This window comes from Tinamus guttatus, unplaced genomic scaffold (assembly GCF_059628265.1).
Source record: "Tinamus guttatus ecotype Peru unplaced genomic scaffold, ASM5962826v1 Tinamus_guttatus_pri_ptg000330l, whole genome shotgun sequence".
Classification (NCBI taxonomy): Eukaryota; Metazoa; Chordata; class Aves; order Tinamiformes; family Tinamidae; genus Tinamus; species Tinamus guttatus.
In genome coordinates, this window is record NW_028288864.1 from 3,050,918 (window position 1) to 3,071,910 (window position 20,993).

Below are 20,993 nucleotides of genomic sequence, written 5' to 3' on the forward strand. Positions count from 1 at the left end.
CGACGCTCAGGGGTTCCTGCCTAGAGAGGAACATCCCCCTGTCCCCCAGTCACGCAGCGCTCGTGTCTCCACGCCTGTCAAAGCCCTCTTCAAGCACGAGACCACAAAGCGCTCCAGAAACCAGGAGCCTCATTTCACAAGTATTCACTACGAGGTGGCAGAAGATCTGTGGAGGCCAAAGGAACAAGCCCTACATTTAAGGTTGAATATTTGAGCAACCAGGCCAGGGAACTGATATATCCAAAGGCTGCGTTTTCCATTAATGAAATGAACTCCTATGAAAGGGAATAAATTAGACGACGAGGAAGTAAAGAACAGTGCATTGATATGAAGAGTCACCAGAACAAACACGTTCAGAATGTTATTGCCAGACATAGGGCTGGTAACTATTAGCTTAGCAACAGTACATGGCACCTACGGCAAAGACCATGGGTTTGCGGTCTCTTTACCATTACAGAAGTGCCCAACTCTCCTGAGATAGCCTGAACATTAAGAAAAACGCAGGGCTTGGGGATCTCAGGAGATACCCTCATAACTGAATACAGAGACAGATATTTGTTATTTCTTTACATACATAAATAACATGTGCGACAGTCTTTACACAAACAAGCCACAAAAAGCTTTCTCATTATACAAGACACTCTACTATTACTCTATACGTGTTCATAGTTACTGAATATATCATAGATTTTTACGTAAGCCATGCCATCTTTTAAGCTTCATGCTGTCTTTCTTTAAAAGTTAACAATATGTAAGTTTTTTAATTTACTTAATTTTCTAACCTAATATTTAACTCTTCCAAGAAAGTCAGATTTCCATGGACTGTTTTTACTATTTTCCAAAAGGAATTCAGCTGATATAGCAAGAACTCATGTTTGTGAGTCTAGCACAAGGAATGCAGAGCAGGGAACACAGAATGGGTAAAAATCAATATTTTAAAACAGAGATCAGTTTAGTTTTCAATGTAGTCTCAAACAGAACTGCAATTGGAGCGTACATCTGCCAAAGCTAAGCTCACTATAACCATTATAGCCTTTTAAACAAATTGAAAACGTAAATCAGCTCAATATGCCAAGTCCATGCGCCAGGCATCTCATATGTATGTTACTGTCACCACAGTAGGATTCATGACACATGTATTGTACAGTAGTACTCCATGTTTTATTAAATAGCATAAATAAAATTCAAATGAAAAAATGTTACCACTTACATTACAGAATGAGCAAGGCTTTCTCCAAAACTTCGGGCTTGCAGTTTGTTTTGCTGAAAAGCTTTTAGCAGAATCAAAGCACATTTGACATTAACACTGGTTAAAGCAAATAGATAACTTGCAAAGCCTCTGAGAAAACCGAATTGTTTCTTCAATTTACTTGGACCACCCCTGAAGAAAGAAGATCTTTATCAACGGCTTAGCTTTTATCCACAGCTTGGGTGAAACCCACTATCAGCTGGCTTCTTCACTTTTCTATTCCCAGCCTTGGCTAAATTTTCATAGGCTATTCTCATTTGGAGTAGAAAAGGAAAAAGAGAAATGGGGGGAAGAAGAATGGGGGACAACTCCTGCTACCTTCTTCTAAGCGCTGTTCTCCAAGGTACAAGCAGCAGCAGACTCGTACTCTGCACCATGACCTTAGTGCGAAGCCAAACTCAAGAAATGGAAAAGCTGTCGCGTCCAGTTCTTAGGGGAAGACTGTAAGAACAAAGGGCAGCAACTGCAACTTGCAGCTCTGAAGAAGGGAGTTTTGGAGGGGAGCGATTATGTGTTTTCTCAAACACGATTGCAACAGTCTCTGGCATTTAGACCCCATGCAACTAACCGCGTGCTTGAGTGCCATGCCAAAGCCAGAGTTTTAGATAATTAGTTCCCCTAAGAAACATCCCTTCTGCTAATGGTGATTGAGCCAAAATAAGAAAGAACCAATGGGCATCAAAGAGAAAACCAGGCAGCAGCTACTGCTGTTCTAATTGCCGCAATAAACTAAGGATTAAGTGCATTAAAATGGATCTTACAGTTCCTGCAAATTGCAAGGAGCAGGAGTGTTCAGGGTTTAAGTGCATGGGAACAAATGCATGCTTGAGTTGATTTCTCAGGACACTTTCTTATTTATTCACTACCAGAATTTCAACAAAAACTCAGTAGCTGGAGTCCATAAAAATACATAGGACAGATGAACTTCCAGATAAACACTGCTTGATGGCATTAAAACAAGGCAGAGCTAAGGAAGAGCTAACATCTCTATGTCATTGCTCATGTGAATCATCACCCTGACGGGCACTCTCAGCTTTGATTTTTTCCACAAGAAGTCTCTCCCTCCTTGTTTCCCTTGCAATTGCCTAAGTTTCCATGAGCTGTTAAAATGTTCACCAGTGCAAGAATACTCCTAATTAAGAGCTGTAGTAATCAGGAGACACTTAAAAAGCACGGAAGTAAAATGGATGTTAACATCTAATCCTGACCCACCAATACAGTTCAGACTAGGCATGGAAGAAAAAGGGAAATCTGGGAAACCCAGTTGAAGCAAATCCAGTTCTTACTTTGGAGGGAAATGATCTACAGTTTTCCTATCCCAAATCAATCTACATCGAGAGCAACTAGTCCCAAGAAGGCACATCCACGTGAATAAGAGCAATGCTGGACAAAATCACAGTGCTTTGCAGGTTGAGAATGATTCAAGGAGGGCAAAGCTCCGACCTGAATGCAAAGCGCAGTTCATCCTGCTTGTAGGACGCTTCTCTACTTCTGCAAAAATCCAGTTCTGCGACAGTGGGGAAGGACAGGGGAACGTGCACCGTGGGCACCGGCTCCTCTGCTCCCTCACTCCCAAGAACAGACCTGGGAGAACATTTCTGCACTTCCCAAGCCTTCTCCAAAGGCAGCAGCTCCCTGTTCCTAGCGCCATACCCCAAGAGACGCTTCCTGTCCCTTTTTTCCCTTCTCCTGCGGGCGAAGCGCCTCGTTAGCACCGCGCTCCGTGCTCGGCAGCTGCGCGGCCGCGCGGGAGGCCACGGGCACCATGTTGCAGAAGAGCAGCTCCTTTGTGCGCCGCTTTGTCTGCTGCCATCTGCCGGGGACGGGGACACCATCCACACGCAGAAACGTGGGCTGGCTTCCTCCTCCGCGCCAAGGCAGCTGATTGCAAATCCTGTATCTGCAGGCACAGCGAGCAGGATCTCCGCTCTAAAGCATTCTCAAGTTCTCAGCCCCCTACGAAACGTTCTCCCCTGCTCCATTGTGGCAAATATGACTCATAGACGCACATTAGTTATCTTCTTTTCCCAAAACATCGCTAAGAAAGAATGCAATTTTAAGCCCTCTGTGAGGATTCAGACCCAGTTCCCGTGCTTCTCTTGTCTCCTCTAGCCAGGTAGGCTTGAAGCTAATCCAAACTGCTCCCCGCAGGCTTTGCTGTGCTTGGTTGTTCGTAACAGCACCAGGAGAAGCTAGAGGAGGATCTGGCCATCCCAATGCATTTTCAGGGGAGAACAGGCTGGGTTGGTCTCTCTGTTGCTGGCAGCTGCCAGTCTCCTTGGGGCTGCAGTGAATTCCACCATGACGAAGCTCCACAAGTTGGGACAAAGTCACTCTTTGTAGCTGTGAACTGAACCCACGTCCTCTAGGATCACTCCTAGACAGTGCCTGGATTTTACTGCCAGGTCCCACCGAGGCTACAGCTGCCTCTGGCAGCCACCGCCACTTAAAAAACACTGATCAGATTTGCTTAAATGGACTGAAAGTCGTCAGAGAGCCGAGGTGGCAGGAGTCCTTCCAAAACTGCCCACGTCGTAACACAGGTGATAATTAATATTTATCAGTAGTATAAATTGCCACATTTGGAGACAGTCAAGACTTATAATCTAGTCAGCAAGAGAAGCGGGGGCAGAGTGTCACGGACTGCATCTCCATCAGGAGCATGACTTTCAACAAAACGTCCCTCACTGACCCTCATGATGAGAATCACAATGTCACCCCTCATTTCTGCTGCACTTCAAGCACAAGAACGCAGCTGAGTTGGGAGATGTTTTTTCCCCATGCACTTTAATAGCTTATTTCAATTTCTAGCTGAGAGGAGCAAAAGGGTCCCTGTGGCTGCTTGGCTGTTGTGCAACTGGTCATTTTTCCTATGGCTTGGCTAACAAAGCAGCTTGCCTTAGCCTAAAGGTCTTTGGCATATTGTCTTAGTTAATGACTTAATTTACTCTGTACAAATTGGTGCAGAGACATTCTCATTTCTTAGGAGTGATGCAGGCTTGCATTCATTTAGCTGTGGTCCCTAAGGAACTGCTAAGTTAAATCAATATAAGCCATTCTTAAGCTGTCATCAGAGTTTAAGTGTGCATCCTGCATCCACACACTAAAACTAGTTGTAAAAAAGTCTGTCCTGGGTGAAAACAACACCGGTTTGTGCAGAACATCTCCCAGCACAGGTAGCATCATGGCCTCTTTCTCCTGGTCTGCCTAGTACTGACTTTCATGACAGATCCTGAAGGGAAAAAAAAAAGAATTATTTGTAACTGAGTTTTAGAACTAGCTCAACCAAAGAAAAGGCACAGAGAAGAGGCCCTGCTGCAGACCCACTAGTTTTAAGAGGGAACCCTCTTCCATGGAGTAGGGAGCCCACCACCTTTAACAAACCATTAAGCCCCTCCGTGGCCTGACCAACTCATTTGTACTCCGGGTGTTTGTAAGGGGCTGCCTCCCAGTCCAGCCCCCGGCAGGGTAAAAGGGAGCAGAGGAGCCTCGCAGCTCCCTGGCTTCAGCAAATCGCCGTGGTCTGAAAGACGAGGAAACCTGCGGGAGGAGAGAGAAGCCAAGACGACCTGTGGAGCGGCACCGCTGGGGCCGCGGGGCTCGGCCGGCCCTCCTGCCCGCGAGGAAACAGCTGCCAAGGGCTCAAGTCGAGCACGAGATGCCCAAGAGATGGCGGAGGGTGGGACGTGGACGAGGCAGCTGCTTGGTCGGAAGATGGTGCCCGGCCCCGTGATGCTCCGGCCATCCCGCAGCTCAGGCATGCGGAGCATTAGCACCGTCCCCGGGGCAGCCGCTTGTCCCCGCCGCAGCGACAGCAGAGGGGACGCCGGGCAGGGCTGGCAGCAAAGCTCCAGCGACCGGGATTTGCTCCTTACGGATATCCAAAGGGAGCAGGGTAATCTTCTCCCTGCTGTCACTGAGAAAAACAGCGAGCAAAGGCAGGGTGGCAAGAGAGGCAGAAAGAGCAGGCAGAAGAAAGTTGAAAATTAAAAACAAACTCCTCTGTGCTTTGCACAGATGGAAGGAAACTTCTCTGTAAGTTCCCCACATCACAGAAAGCCCCGGCTCTGTGTAAAGAAGCAGTTGAGCTTTGAGGGGGAGAGGCAGCTTGGCAGAGGAGGGGTAAAGCAAGCTCGAGAGCGTGGATCAAAGGGGGGAAAGAAAGAAGGGAAAATAAAGCGGAGAAGCACTGAGAGGGCAGCAGGATGAGAGACTAGAAAGAACTGTTAACTGCTCAAATAAACATTTTATTGCATCCACACATAAATTTTAAGCACGTTCAACACCAGGGTGGCTGCTAAGTAACTCGCTTTGCGAGGAGCAGATTTGTGCTCGACAATCAGCAGCGCCCAATTTCCCCAGCCAGCAGATGCCCTGCCGTTATCAGGTACGGGTAAGGTGGCAATATTTGGTCAATGAGTTTGGAGGTCACCAGTGGACCCCATGGTGAACAAAAGCAGAACATATGGCAATTCATGTGCTGAAACTGCCAGGCTCAATTATTAACTGATTGGAGTACATATGGTGCTCACAGACAGTATAAATCTCTCCATGTAAAAAATGCTGGAGACCATTGAAGGTGTCAGCATGAGTCTTCCTTGCAGATCTCTCTTCATTAAAGTTTCATATGGAGCCAAGTGGGTTGTAATAAAACGGCTATTAATGGAGTTATATTTATGATGATTTCTCTTTTCTGCAGCTGGATTTAACTTTTCCTAAACTCCACAGCAGAGCTCTCTCGCCACAGCTGCTGCATGGGCAGAGGCTCTCCATACAGGGCTTCTTGCTTTCTCGTAATTCCCTTGAAACCAGAGTTAATGGGTCTAAGGTAGCAAAACCTTCACCAAGATAGAGACTAGCACGAAAACTGTTAACGTTGCCAGGGTCAAAATGAAGACCCAATGCCACGATACGAATGCAGGGAGGGTTCTGTTTATTTTAAGCACGCTGGCCACAGAAACTCATTCCCTCTTCACTTCCCAAACACCCTTTTAAAAAGATGGTGAGTGACACTTCATTAACCACTTGAAATGGGCTGACATAGCCCGCTTGCTTCCCGAGCCACCATTTCACATGACATTTTTCCTGCATCTGCCCCCTGCTTTGCATTCAGCGCCCTGCGAGGCGCGTTATTGAACCTCCCGAGATGGATCGGCGTGATGGCGCAGGGGCAGGCCGTGCTGGGGAGGATAAAGCAATCATTTCCACTCCCAGAGCGGGCTACGTGCTCGCATGTTCACGCATAAGAGATCCAGCTTTTCTCAGCAGTGAAGGGGATTTAAAGAGGTCTCCACCAGCCCTTCTGCGTCCTCCAGCAGACTTTTCTTAGGACTGTTTCTTATGGAGCAACACCGCAGCTTTAAAGTGATCCGGGATGAAAACATCCTGCCCCTCTTCCTGGGAAGGTGCTTTTAAGCCAGATGATGTCTGTGATCCAAATCAGCGTCCAGCACAGCCAAGGTGGCAGCGTTTAGAGGGAAGGAGGGAGCTTGGGCACCAAGTCGGTGCCTCTCATTCCCTGCGTTCCTTTAAAAGGCTCCCTACCTCCGTTACACGGACAGGAAAATCACTATCTTTGGAGTAAAGAAATCTGTTTAGAGCATTTGTTTTTGCTGGTATAAGTTCTTCAGAGCGGGGTTGCTGATACGAAATTTGAGCAGCCAGAAGAAACAGGAGGAAAAAAAAAGAAAAGTGTTAGTTACGGAGCTTTATTACTATCAAAGGACTCTGCTGGGGAACACGGAACGAGATTGCAGTAAACGAAGCTCTCAGTAGCAGGGAAAAAAAACTGTGATAAAACACATGAAGGAGAGAAATGGTGTGAAATTTCAGGTGTATGAAAAGCATTGCTGTAGCTGGAAGGCAGAAGCTACCGAACACACTGCGCGGAGCAGCGTTTGCCTCTCGGCTGCCTCAGGGCGAGGTGCTGGGGCCTGCAGTGACACATCTCCAAAACATCCGAAGCCCCGAGACGCCCCATCCTTGGCATCCCCTCTCCTTGCTTGGCAAATGAGTCACGCAGGTGTCAACGTTTCCAAAATCCGTACGGAGGCGCAGCAGAGCGGGGAGGATGCGGAGGGTTACGTTAGCCGTTATTAATAGCAGCTATTGACCAGTTCCTTCAGCTAGAGCCGATGGATTAAAGCTGCTTGTCCGGGTGGTGAGACACCAGCAATCCTGCCCATACCCCAATTTCTTTTGTCAGTTTTCAGATTTTTACCATAGGCACTGGGACAAAAACCTCCCCTGAAATTTCAAAATAGGGTGGATTCAGCAGTCACCAATATAGTCAAAAAGGCAAACAGCATCAAGTGAAGCATAAAATTTTACTTTGCAAGGGGAATATCACGTCTTTGAATGCTGCTTCTAGCTAAGGCTGTCAAGGGCTTAAGGGTTGACATTGCAAAAAGACAAACCTCCCAAGAACAGAGCTCCTTTCTGAATTTCTCCATGTACCCCATAATCCACACCATGAAGGCAACTGCTTATAAAATAATAAAAGCAGTGTAGGAATTTTGCTATTGCCCAAAGATACTGTGTATACTTGACATTCTACTCAGCAAAGCATTTAGGGAAACTGCTCTTGAATCCAGAGCCACTGTTAGAAACATTAAGAAAACAGGATAAATCAGCCACCCATCCCTTCCCATCAGGGTCATTTAAACCTGCTCTGTTCGGCATTAAGCAACGTAGCACTCAAAAGTCAACATGAAGAAACTTTGAGACCCCAATTCAGGCAAGTTTCCATTTCATCTGATGCCACTAACTTCTCTACAGACTTGACTAAAACGTAACATGATTCCTTTTCCGAGAAACAGAGAACAAAGCGCTCCGGACATCTCCAATATTGAGTTCGTATTACACTGCTCTGCTCACGCAGCTCTGGAGAGAGAGCTACAACTCCGGCCCACGGTGATTAGAGTCAATAATTCCCTGCTTAAATCCCCACCTACCAACAGAACAGAGCATTTTGAAGAATGATAGAATCAACTATGGGAGTTTGTGCACAGCGGGGCAATCCAGTCTATAGCTTCAACTGGAATCCAAGCAGCAGCAATTTCCCAAAGTTTTGCTCCACTTGGATTATGGCATCTATAAATCTATATGATGGCAGCACTAGATATGAAGAAAAGAGAACTCACATACTTATGGCTATTGCACAACCCACGTAATAAAACTGCCAAGCTTTAAGATCACAGACGTATTCGAAGTATTGCAATTTGGGACCATAAACCCCATTAGACTATGACAAAAATACAACAGAAGAGAGGAAAACTACCTGGCAAATGCATGGCATCACTGACCTCACAGCACTTGTGTTTCAGAACACAAAACCAAATAAACAGAGGTAACAATAATAACATAATTCCTATAAGAAATACTACTTTCTCCAGAAAAAAATGTTTTTCTTGGAGAAAACCCGAGTATAAAAAACATTAATACAGTTACTAGTGTCCTGGGGTTTTCAACACAATGCCAAGAAATGAAAAATTAACAGCAGACAAAACTGTCTTCTTCAGCCCATAAAAGCAAAGCTCTTATGAGCACACAAGCACTTATCCCACATAGAGAAGAGACCAGCTCTACACATCAAATAATGAATCGCCTGGACTGCTCCCCAGAGACGACACCGTACCTGCTCCATTTCATCACCCCTTTAACCTCTAGGCACTAGTTTGCTCTCCAGCCATTCAGTACAGCTAAGCGCACGCTCATCACACCCAGAGTCACTTTAGGCTTCTGTCGCCTTCAGGTGCAGAGTAAAAAACTGTGGATATTACTGGCCCTGGTTGCTTGAAGTCTGGCTTTTGCCAATCTATCTTCTGAGACAACACGTCATATCACTAGGCAATTAAATCTTAAAGGTCTCAACTCCTTCACAAGCGGGGTTAGTGAATGATGACTCTTTATTACCTCCAGCTCTGTGTTATGGGCATGCAGCTTCTGCACCATCTCCTCCGCCTCCCGCATGCGCCGGTTCAGCTGGGGCGAGTGCTCGGCGGGCGTCAGCTCGCTGTCGTACGACTCCAGGATCGCTCTCATCCCATCCCGCTCCTGCCAGGAAGAACAAAAATCACCGTTAGGGACAAAGCCTCCTCGGAGAAGACAGCTGCTGCGAAAAAAAGTTTACATTTTTCATTATTGTTCTTTCAGTTGGCAAAGAATCCCTAAAAGATATGCGTGCATCATCTTCATAAGGGCATCATGCACACGAACAGGGACACCGAGTGCTAATGAAATGTTGTTGATCTCAGAACTGAAAATTATGACTATTTTGTGCTTGAAGGCAATATGCCTGCACTCTAACAACCACACAGCAGCTAAAAACAGCCTTGGTTTTCCTTAGACATGCCCTTCTAACACATCGTGGCTGGATGGTTCCTTCAGCAAAACGTGCAGCGTGGGGCTTGACATTTCTCCTGCCAAAGAGTTCCAGCAGGGGACCAACAAAATCTTGACAACAGAAACGAAACAGATTTGACAGACAACAAAGTGGCTGAGAGCAAATATCCTGCAACAGACATGTGGCCGATCACTTGTTGAATACTGTCACAGACAGTGTTTATAACAAGTATCTTTTCACCAGTTAATGTTTTGTAAATAATATGTTTGACACTCATTGCTGCTTTCTGGCAATAGTAAGCAAGCATTTTCAGAGAAAAAGGATCCCTCCCTGAGGGTGTTCATATCCTCAGGTATAAAATTTGGGTTGTAAGCCAAGGGGTAAGTTGTTTGTATCTCTTGACCATATGGAAGAATTTGGATGTCCATGAGACTACAGAACAAAGTAGCACATTGCCCGGGCATGGCTCAGAAGAGCAAAACCACCCAGGAAACCCTGTAGTGCTGCCTCCACTCGATGCTGAAGTTTGCTACCTCACCCCATCAGAGGAACACACAAGTGCTCCAGACAAATCAGTTTTGCAGTGTCAATTTTGCCATCACAAAAGTCCAAAATATTATTAAAAGATCACTCAGCTTTATAGCTGTTCAGTCCACATCCAGAGCAGGTCACTACCACGATATTGAGCCTGAAGCATATCATAAACCAAACTTAGTCATGGTGTAGTGCTTTGCTGGGATACTGCTCTCTAGGGAAAACCAGGAACTACCAGCATAGAAAAATAGGTCCCTTCCTGTCACCCCCAAATGAAAAATAAAAAGTTGCATTTCAGACAGTAAAGGTGATGCTCATTGCTCAGTTGAGCAAGCCTAAACATGAAGATTGTTTCTCCCTTCAAAATCTAAAGGTCAAATGCTGAACAGACACATGGAAAAGGGAACATTCAAAATCAAGGTGTGAAAACAAGAAGGGAACTGCCAGAGGGGCAGCCTGTGTGCAAAGCAAGCAATGTATTGAAAGGTCAACCAAGATGTTTGGACTGGTCAGCAGGTAAAGGGCCTTCAAGACCAAAGAGCAGCCTGAGGCTGAAGGAACTGAGTTAATAAAGAAATAAAAACAGATTTTAACATGGAACTCATTATTATTAGCTCTTGCTCAGGTCTGGCTGAAGACAAGTCCTATTCCAAGGAAAGAACAGTTTTGCCATGAGCTTCTGAAAGAATTATTGACCTGACAGACATACAAAAGGAGCTATTTCCATGCTACTGCAGGCAGAGAAACCCAGCCACAGCCTTCCGTAAGGAACCTGCCTGGTAAAAAAACAGCAGTCCAGGATCGTTCCATCATTCGTCTCCCTCATCAACACTCACTCTGTAAACTTCACTCTCCATAAGACCAACTGCCATGGCTCTGCAGACAACTTTTGTTCCCCATTTATTGCAGGATTATTGTCTAGAACACAGAAGGGGATGTAATGACCACATTTACTGTATTTATGGGCTTGATCCTTGCATATTGTTGCAATTAGAGCTGCAATTACAACATCCTTTCTCTCCCTCTCTCTGCACTACAATCTGCTCCGCTCTTCCAATCCTCTGCCAAGCATCTTTCATCAACGTGATAGTTTAACACAGAAATGTTCTCTCCTTTACAGCAAAGCAGGCCTGAAATCCCTACCATTTTTTCAACAGCAAACAGGACCCCTGGCAATTCCCAGCACACAAGGCTTCCAATTAACTCCTGGATATTAGGTATTCAAGTCACCCCTCAAGCAAGATCCTAGCAGTTCCTCAAGCTGTTCAGCTGCAAGAAGGACTAACTTGTGCTTTCATGCTAGGATGGGGAAATCTGTATGGAAACAGGACATCCCTATGGGGTGTCTTTTCCTTAAAATCAACTACAAACCTCGAGTTTCAAAGCCTTCCTTTGAGGAGGAGAGCAAACTTGACAAGAAAAAATACGCACAGCAAACCAGAGCACAAGGTATAGCGAAAGAGGCAGCTGAGAAGCTGAAAGGCCAAGTACAAATTAAACACTTGATCCTGGTGTTCGGTTCTCATCTGTAATTATTTCTAAATATTAATACTGTAATGAAATCAATTCTCAGCTTCCAGCAAGTGGTCCCCAGCTCCTTCTTCAAATTCTTCCCTATCAAGAACACTTACTGAAAGCTTTTCCATCCCTCCTAAAGATCTTTGTTAGCTTGGCAGGAAACAGAAACTCTCGTTGAGAAGTCCTCCAAGTAAAAAGATTCTCCAAAATGTAATCTGTATTTTGTATCTCCACATCCCACACCACAGGACACGTACCTCAGCTCCATCACACACCTCCTCGGGGACTTTAATATGTCCTCTCCAACCTTTTTCTAACAGCATCTCCTTTTCTGCTTTATATAAGCAGAGTATGCAGCAGAATTACTAAAAAGTGGGAATTTCAGACGTGTGCCCAGCACAGGAGATCTTTGCTGAACCGCCCTGCAAGGCCTGTCTGTGCGAGGGCAGCTCCCCCAGAGCAATCCCCGCTCTCCTAATGCCCTCACATGGTCACGCTTCCCCCTCCTCCTTGCACTGGCCGGGGTCACATCAACATAGGAACAGAAAGGCAGTTCAAGCTAAACAGGCCCTAAAAGTGCATTAATGGTTTTGGATGTTGATTACAAAGCTAGGAAATTCATGTCCCAAAGCACACCCTGGTGCTGCAGCACATAGCTGTGTGTGTTTGAGGAGGCAGAAGTTTGAAAAGGAAAGAGCCAGTGAATTTTGGTAAGATGGAAGTTTCCCTCCGCCGCCAGCAGCAGCCAATGCACCAAAGGAAGGTGTCTCCTACCATTGCACATGTAGCCAAAAAGAAATCATGGTTTAGTCTCAACCACAGCCTGCAGCTGATCCCATGAAAATCCACCATGTGAACGCACAAGATCCCACCTTCCAAAGCCACGTGGGGATCAAGCGTCGCCCTTCTCTATCCTTCCTGCAGAAAGCCCAAGTGGACTTCTTTGCTAAGGAGCTTCAAGACAGAGAGCTGCTGCTTTCACTAGTGTTCATGCACTAGAGAGCTACAAAAGTGCTTGACCCCGGGCAGTTTTGGGGAAAGAGCTGGGATCTGTTAACCCGAACGCTCCCCAGGCAGCGCCTGCCCCGCTGCCAGCGCCCGGTGGCTTCTGCCCATCTCTGTGTCCAGTCCCCACGTTGGAAGCGGCTGCAGAGAGGGGAAAACACAGCAAAAAAATTAACCAGGAGAAGGTTGAAGGGCATTTTTAACTCAGCCTCTATTCCCATTGATGCTTGTTAGCCCCTCCTCAAACATACCCACACGCACCGAATTCACCGCCGACTCTCTAATTAGTTGGAAGAAATGAAAAGAAAAAAAAATCAATAAGAAAGAAATTAAAGTTACAAATCTAACTGAAGTCAGTCACACACGCAGGGAAAATTTGTTCCTGGGGTAAAGTTTATCTAGTGTCATAATTTTATTGAAATCCTATATCTTCCTATTGACTTTTATAGTTTCAAGCAGGGTTCCAGAGTCACCATTATTAGAGGTTCAGTGTTGCTTGCAGACCCGAGATTTGGGTCTCTTTTTTTTTTTTTCCCCTTTTATAAACAAGCTGTAATTGTCTGTTTTATTGATCAATAAATCTTACAACTGCCTCTCTTCGCCCAGGTCCTAGGTTGTTAAGGCTCTTGCACCACTTTTTGAAAGAAAACATCGGGTTGTCAGGGTTTTTTCCTTATTTTAAAGAACAGATTGTTTTGTCATTAGCAAGGAAAGAGCAGGAATCGCGCTGGTCCGTTCTGATAATGGCTTTTTAATGGCACATTCTAGTCACAGTAAAATCTGCTTTATTTCCAGCCGGGTGAACTTCAACTATTAATCCAAGCCCCGAACTCCGGCTCCCTCACTCCCTCCCTTCAGCACATGGAGCCACATGGAGCAGACAGGCTTGGGAAAACAGAACCAGACTCGTATTCCCCCACTCAGAGCCTTTTAGTGGTACGGAAATATCCCTGCTCCTAGCCCTAGACTAACCTTCTGCTTAATTAATGATAATTTGGGGAGAACGCTAATAGTCTGCTTCATTATGGGAAATCAGTGGCATGACTTCCCCCTCCTCTTCCGCTCCAGATTAACTACAAATTAATGATAATAAGAGAAAACTTCAAGACGAGATTGAACTAAGAACATGGCGCGCCAACATCAAACAGTTGCTATTTGCGATCAGGTCTAATTCAGTCAACTGCTCCAGAAATAAGAGATGAGCATGCAGCAGAGAGGCACAAGGGGTATTTCAAAAAGGGGCATTTTCACAAATTCATAAGAAAAACAAATACGTTTCTTTTCGTATTAACTACTTGAAAGCCATCTCCAAGATATAAATAATCTTTGGCCACCACCATCACTCAGTGTCAGTCCAGTAGCAGGATGAAGAGCACATCAGCTGTCCTCCCTCTCACCCCTCATCTCTTTCCACAGAGAAACAAGTGCAGTGGAGTGATTTTAAATTACATTGAAAACTATATGTTAATGTTGTAAGTCAAAAGAGTGGAAGGTGGTGAAAGAGAGGGAGGCCCAGAGCTCCTGGGAAAGTCTGTGCTATAGTTTTGAACCAAATCCAAGAAATCTTCTCCTTCCTCCTAATATGGTGCATGAAAGAAATAAAAAAAAGAATAAAGAATGATTCCATATAGTCATTCTATAGACGGTAAAAGAAAGCTAATCCAATCTTACAGGTGCCTTGGTTCTTTGTACAAACACTTCTTTCTGACGCATTCACCATACCAACAGCTCGCTGTTAAGTCTTACCATGTAGCAAGAGTGCGTTACTCTGCAGCAAGATTATGTTATGTAGTAAGATCATGCTTCAAAGGTTATGTTCGCATCCTACGACCTGATGAAAAAACGAGGAAATAACTAAAAACAAGGTGGCCTCATGACCCAGCAGCGGGCGGCAGACACGGCTCTGGCTACGGGCACCTCGGCTGGAAACGCCGGTTTGACGAGACCCGGCTACGACAGGGAAGCAGCCAGCGGGAAGGGGCTCTATTCCCTCTGCTCCGGACCCGCTGGGTGCATCCCTGAAAGTGCTAATTGAGTCCTCCAGAATGGAGAGGAAAAAAAAAAACAAACACGGAATTCTATTTGAGAAAAAATAAGCAAAAATAAAATTACCAGAGGTTTTTCAAATGTTCCTCATCTAAAACAGCAACTACTGTTACCAGAAGGTAAATGGCTCCTCTTTCTTTCACCACCTTTATCTTACATACTCATCTTTAAAGCAAAATTTTCTATTCCCAAACCTCCAAACAGCTTCCTTCTCGGATACAGCCATTTCCCAACATTCCTCTGTGGCTGACCTATTTTCACATTACTTTGCAAATTAGAACTGACTGCAGACACATATGTACATACACACCAATGACTTTCTACTCAAGACCTCAATTAAAACAGCATTTACAAAAAAGCCAGTTAAGTCCATAATAATAAGAACACCCAGCAGATTTCCTTATTCTTGCACCGACAGCCAGTGAAGAACATTTTTTGAAAATATTCTTCTCTTGAATATGACTTCCCACATATCAAGCCTCTGCTTCCCTTTTTTTGCCCCTCAACCCAACATAAGGGCGTCTAAAGATAGATTTGACCTCTCAAGAAGCCCTCCACGTGTATTTCCTCCTGTAATCAAGGTTTATTCAATACAAATAAATTATTTCCTCCTTGTAAGGCCAAGTGAATAGGGGCCTAAACTGAACACATGGGAAAAAAGTTCAAGAACACAGTGTGTTCTGTACTTGCAAGCATGCAGTAAACTAGGAATTAAGCATCCTTGCTGTTCTTACTTCTCTACAATTACTGTTCCTCATCAGCTTTCCCAATATTCTCATAAGGCGCCATTTTCCTTCTAGGAATCATGCCATAATATTAAGGATGGTGAACATCAGCTTTCCATCCAAGGAACCGGGCTGGAGGTCTAGGGAAAGCAGCCAAGGGACAAACTGCATCGACAAGAGAACACGAGTGGGCAGAGTCTGACACGGAGGGGTAGGGAGAGCGAACCCTGGTGCAAAGTGCCACAAGCAGGTGCTCAGAAACACTCCTCTTTCCCCATATACCATTTCCAAAACTTTAGACAGATTTTGCAATCTGATGGCTCCTTTAGCATACCTACATAAGTATTTTTAAATGTATATGGTTCATACATAAAAATATGCCTGTACCTCTTATACACTCTCCTATTCTGCAGGTTTTTGTCCAGATTTATAGTTCTTCCTTTCTAGCTGTTGTCCCTCACCTCCAACTCTTCCTTACAGATGGCTCAGCTTTGCCTCATACGCTGGCAGTCGACCAGAGCAAATAAATCCACTGCAACTCTTTTAATCCGTCTCTGATAAATCCCCTGCTTACTATCTTCTGGAAAATTGTTCATGGTCCCTAAAAGCCTCATTTTGCTTATAGCACATACATATGCCAGATGACAAGCAATCATACAACTGACACTGCAGCAAACTAAATATTATCTGACTAAAATACCCCTGGGGTCCTTTTGCTTCACAGTGAGTTTAACATGTTTAGTTATGTTTCCTAACCTCCTGCTGCTATAAAATATTTTTTTTCTATTTAACTCCCTTCTGCCGAAATGCTCAGCACTGCCTCTCTGCAGCACAAGCTCACGGCGCGTTGCTTGTCTCTTCGTTCCAGAGAAACTCGTTCTTCCGTTTCCCCGAGCCCTGCTGCTCGGCTGCCTCCGCACGGAGCTGCGCGCGGCCTCGCACGGCTCCCTTTGGAAAAACGGGCACTTCCGAAGGAAATTTTAATACGCTACCTTACTCAGCCCAGCCACTAGATTACCATCGTCGGCGAGGGAAAAGCATACAGCTGACAGGAAAATGTATTCATCCTTACTTACTGGCAATAGAAAACTAATATTTTATTCATTCCTTCAAAAAAAAAGAAAGAAAGAAAGAAAAAACCTTATTCAACCCTGAAAAGAAATTTTTTGTGAGTCTGCATCAGATTCCTCTATTCTGCCTGTGTCTACAGCACATAAAAATTCAGCCCTATATTCACTACCTCCTCTCCAATTTCCCTTTCTTCCTGCCTAGTAAGTAGCTCCAGATACCGGCCCCTGAATCTTTTAACAGCCAGTTTCTTGCAGTTTTAACTGATTAAATATCATTAATGTGGGAGAAAGATAAGGTGAACTGTGCTCTAGGCTAGTGCCGTTATCGTTGCAAAAGACTTCTTTAAGGAAGCAAACTGAAGGCTCAGCAAGCTCCACACTCAAGTTCTGGAGTACTAAGAGTGTCCCAGGAAGAGCTGAAGCACGAGGGCAAACCTGCTGCAAGAGATTTTGATGGGGTGGACAACCCAGAGGACTCAATTTATGGAGCCGTCCCCAGCAAAATGCTAAATTGAATTTGCAAAGTAATTGCCTGGTCCCCTTACTACAAGTCAAGGGTTATAGCATATGGCAATTGTGGCTCTTTGAAAGCAGTAAATAAAAGGAGGATTTTAGGTATTGCTTCAAGTATTTACATTATTGGGAAATGTAACTAGGTGATTTCCCATATTTTATGACCCAAAGATCAGCAGCTTTAAGAGTTTCAGAGATTATAAATCACATTCTCTCCTAGGTAACCCTTAACACATCTGTATTAGCTTAAAGGTTTTACCTTCTAGCCAGCACATGAGACACATCTCACCCCATCCCAGATCAGTAATAGCACCTTAAAAATTAGATACAAGGCAGTGAAATCTCTCTCTATATTCTATAACAGGGACATCCATCACTAAAATTCATGCTACAAACCATCAATGCATATAGGAGATTTAATTCCTTCATCTGACAAAATTTACAGCTCAGTGTTTAATGCATCTACACAAAACCCCTTCCTGCCCACTATACCTTGGCAATAAATTGTGCTTGCTGCGCTGTAACAACTGCTCCTGTGGCTACAGACCCACGGCCACTGCCGGGGACCCACACACAGGCCGCACCACCACAGACCCATACCAGGCACTTCCCATACTACATCAGCCATCTATAAAGCAAAAGAAAACCTAAATATATTCTCCTTGAAACGATACTAACCATAAAGGGTCTTTTGTCATCCATGCAGTTCTCCCAACAAGGAGCAAGGCAAGGTTAGCAAAAGGTTCAACTTGGCAACTCGCTTTCAACTCAAGATCCCACCATAGGTTTTTACTCAAGCTGGAATACAAAATTTAAAGCTGTAAGCTACCTTGTCTCCTCCATTATTTTAACTTGACTTTATCTTCTAAAACGGACAATTAGGTTATATATTTATAGCCAACTATTTGAGACCAAGCAAGAATAAACTAAATTTCATTATTCACTCAGATGTGCTCAAAATACTAATTTCGCATTGTGCCAACCAAGCAGGTTGCATGTTTTAATGTGCACCTTTTGAATATATGAATGAATAATCAAATGTAGGGCTTTGAGTAGGTGAGCCAACTGCAGGCACTTAAGAAGGTTAAAAATACAAACTGCACCAAGTTATCCCTCCTTGGCCTTTTTTAAGATCAGTTTGTTCACTCGGCTTGGAACAAGTTCAGATGACACCCACACATCTTGTTAGCTTAATCAGCCACCAGCTTCAGGATTCACTCGTAGACAGCAAAATAAACACCATGAAGCCCAACTACTATTTATCCTTGTAAAGAGCATTTCTTAAACTGTTTTCTGCATTTAACAAACCCTCTGCACTTTGGGTTACAGCTTCTTGAGGACAAGTTCATAATATGTCTGCACTTGAATCCAGTATCAGCTTGAACACGGACCAGCAGACGAGGCTCTAAACTGACACTCTGAATCGGGTTCGGGTTCCTGTCCATCCTGAGATGTGACAACGCGGTGAGGAACAAAATGAGACACCGAAGGGGCAGCTATGAGAAGCAGAACAGGCAGACGTAGTGTCATGGCCCACTTCCAACTCATCTTGAGCTTCCGAACTCCAAAAGAAAGGACACATAATAAATACTTCTGAAAAACAACCTGTCACTAGCAACTCCTCTGGATATTTTTATTGTTCATATAAATATCCAGCTTCTTTCTGAACCCTGATAAAATTCTGACCTTGCCAATTTTCTGATGGCAATGAATCCCATTGCTTTTTCCATTACTTGAAAAAGCATTTTCTTTTATCAGTTTTTAATTTGCCACCTTTCAGCTTCATTGAACATCTTTGTTCTTGTATTGCACCGACAGGGAAAACAACAGCTCCATAACAGCTTCTCTAAACCTTTTCATTAGGGTACGTGCTTTCAACTTGCCACCTTTTACTCAACTAATTTAGGTAAACAAGTCCAACCTTCCCGGTCTCTTCCATTCTCACCATCCTTCCCTGGCTGCTGCTCTGCAGACTACTTAGTTGACCATGGCGTGACCAGCTGTAAGTGAAGAGATGGAGTGAAGATGCTCTAGATGTACTGTCCCCATTGCCATGTCTTGCTGCACGGACACACGTGTCCTCTTGCAGCTCCTCGCTGGCCAAGGAGCTCACGATCCCGCTGCTCCTGCTGCCTCCAGCCTTCCCGTGCAGAGATGACCCATGGGCTCCATGGCACCGGCTTGGCCACACGTGAGTCCTCCCCGGCTGTGCTCAGGGTGAACACAGGGGCTTGGCGAGGGCCCTCTACCCAACATGAGAGCATCCAGCTCGCCGAGAGCGACGAGAAGCGATCGCGAATGACGCCGAGCAGGGGAGCGGCAAACGTGAAGGGCAGCAGCGGGGACGCAGCCCTCGGCCACCACAGCGAGGGCGAGGAGAGAGGATCCACATCCGCCCTGAGAACCACCGACCTGCAGCCTCTGCTACAACAACCCGCATACACGGGTCTCCTCAAACGTGAAACACTTCTGAAAAAAAAACAAAAAAACACCCCAAACCTTTACATATCCTACAGGTTCATATACCGAGGCTTAAAATTAATATTAGCTGTCACCCAGTGAACATTTTGCTTTCTCGGTGTCACATGAGTGCTGGTGAATTCAGGCAAACAAGGCAACATTCCTCTCCTTTGTTCTCCCTCCACTGGCTCTGCAATATTAAGTCAACACAATCTTTCCTCAAAACCGCACCGACATCAAGAGCGTTATGCTCAAACCATCAGGCAAGCTGTGAAGCACTGAAGTCAAGCTTCATTAAAAACAAGTAGAAAATCAGTTTACCAGAAGAAAACCATTGCTTAGGAAATATATTTGCTATATAGATCTGAGAAAGAATGATGACTAAACGTCAAAACAAAACATTCAATATTCAGTTTTAACTAATATTTGACCAGAAAATTATGCACACTCCTAATTGTTTATATTGTATTTTCCACAAAACCATGTGGCAATAAAGACCACAGCCACAACACTAAAAAGAAAAAAAAATAAAATTAAAATCATTGCTTTGTTTTGTAACTAATAAACTGCCCTACATTGCAGAACAGAAAGCAATACCATCTTTTCTAATTCCAGGAACATATTCTACTGAAAGTGAGAATATGGTATAATCACAGAAGAGATTGTCAAAGGGAAAAACGCAGGAGGAGAGGGAAGAAGTCTCTCCGTGCCACATAGCACCATGGAAAGTGCTGGGAAATAGCAGACTGAATTAACGATAAACATGAACGAATTCGTAATTCCATATTGCAACAGCTCCACATAGCAGAGCTTTTGGGATCACCCAGGGAACCTCAGGTTGAAATTGAGCCTTTCCTATTTTCTACAGATGCTCTACCCCACCGCAACTACCAGATCTTTAGTTTGCCACCAAGTCCCCAAGCAGACAGCAGAGCGGTGAAAACAGAAGCCACCTGCCCAGCGGCACCTCAGCACACGACGCTCATCAGCAGGTTGACCATGTCTCTGGAAGCAAAGTCCATCGCTGTGTGGCAGGTGCTATTATCAGAGCTACTGTTATTATTACCCTAAAACTGAAAAATCAAATTTAAAATGAATTCATCTATCTGATGCTGTATTTGGTTCTTTTGCTTCCACTTGCAAAATGCCATCTGTATTATTAAATAAAACACCTTTCTCTACAAGTGCCTTACAATAAACCTAGCCAGTGTTCAGTTCTGACTTAGCAGAACCTCTCTCTAACACAGCTTTATCTTACCAATGAGGGCTCTATGAGATGGTGGCATTTTCCATTTAGTCTGTTATTAGCAGTAAGTATTTCACAGAACGGCAGAATCACAGAGGTGGGAAGGCAGCTCTGGAGACCTAGCCCAGCCTCCCCCAGCTCCAAGCAGGGTCAACCCTGTAACAGCTGGTTGCTCAGGGTCATATCCAGGGGGGTTCTGTATATCTCCAAGGAGAGAGATTCTATAATGTCTCTGGACTTGAACATCCTCAGGAAAAAAAAAATCTTATGTTTAAATGAAATT

General features: G+C 44.6%; 1 protein-coding gene across 2 annotated transcripts in view; it reads right to left on the reverse strand.

Annotated features, from left to right (window-relative positions):
• MAD1L1 (mitotic arrest deficient 1 like 1) overlaps positions 1–20,993 on the reverse strand; it is a 322,579-nt gene that overhangs the window by 180,315 nt on the left and 121,271 nt on the right. For both annotated transcript variants that reach the window (XM_088529470.1, XM_088529469.1), the window contains exon 11: positions 9,164–9,304. In XM_088529470.1, coding sequence (XP_088385596.1) covers positions 9,164–9,304 — 141 coding nt within the window. The remainder of the gene's footprint in view (positions 1–9,163; positions 9,305–20,993) is intronic.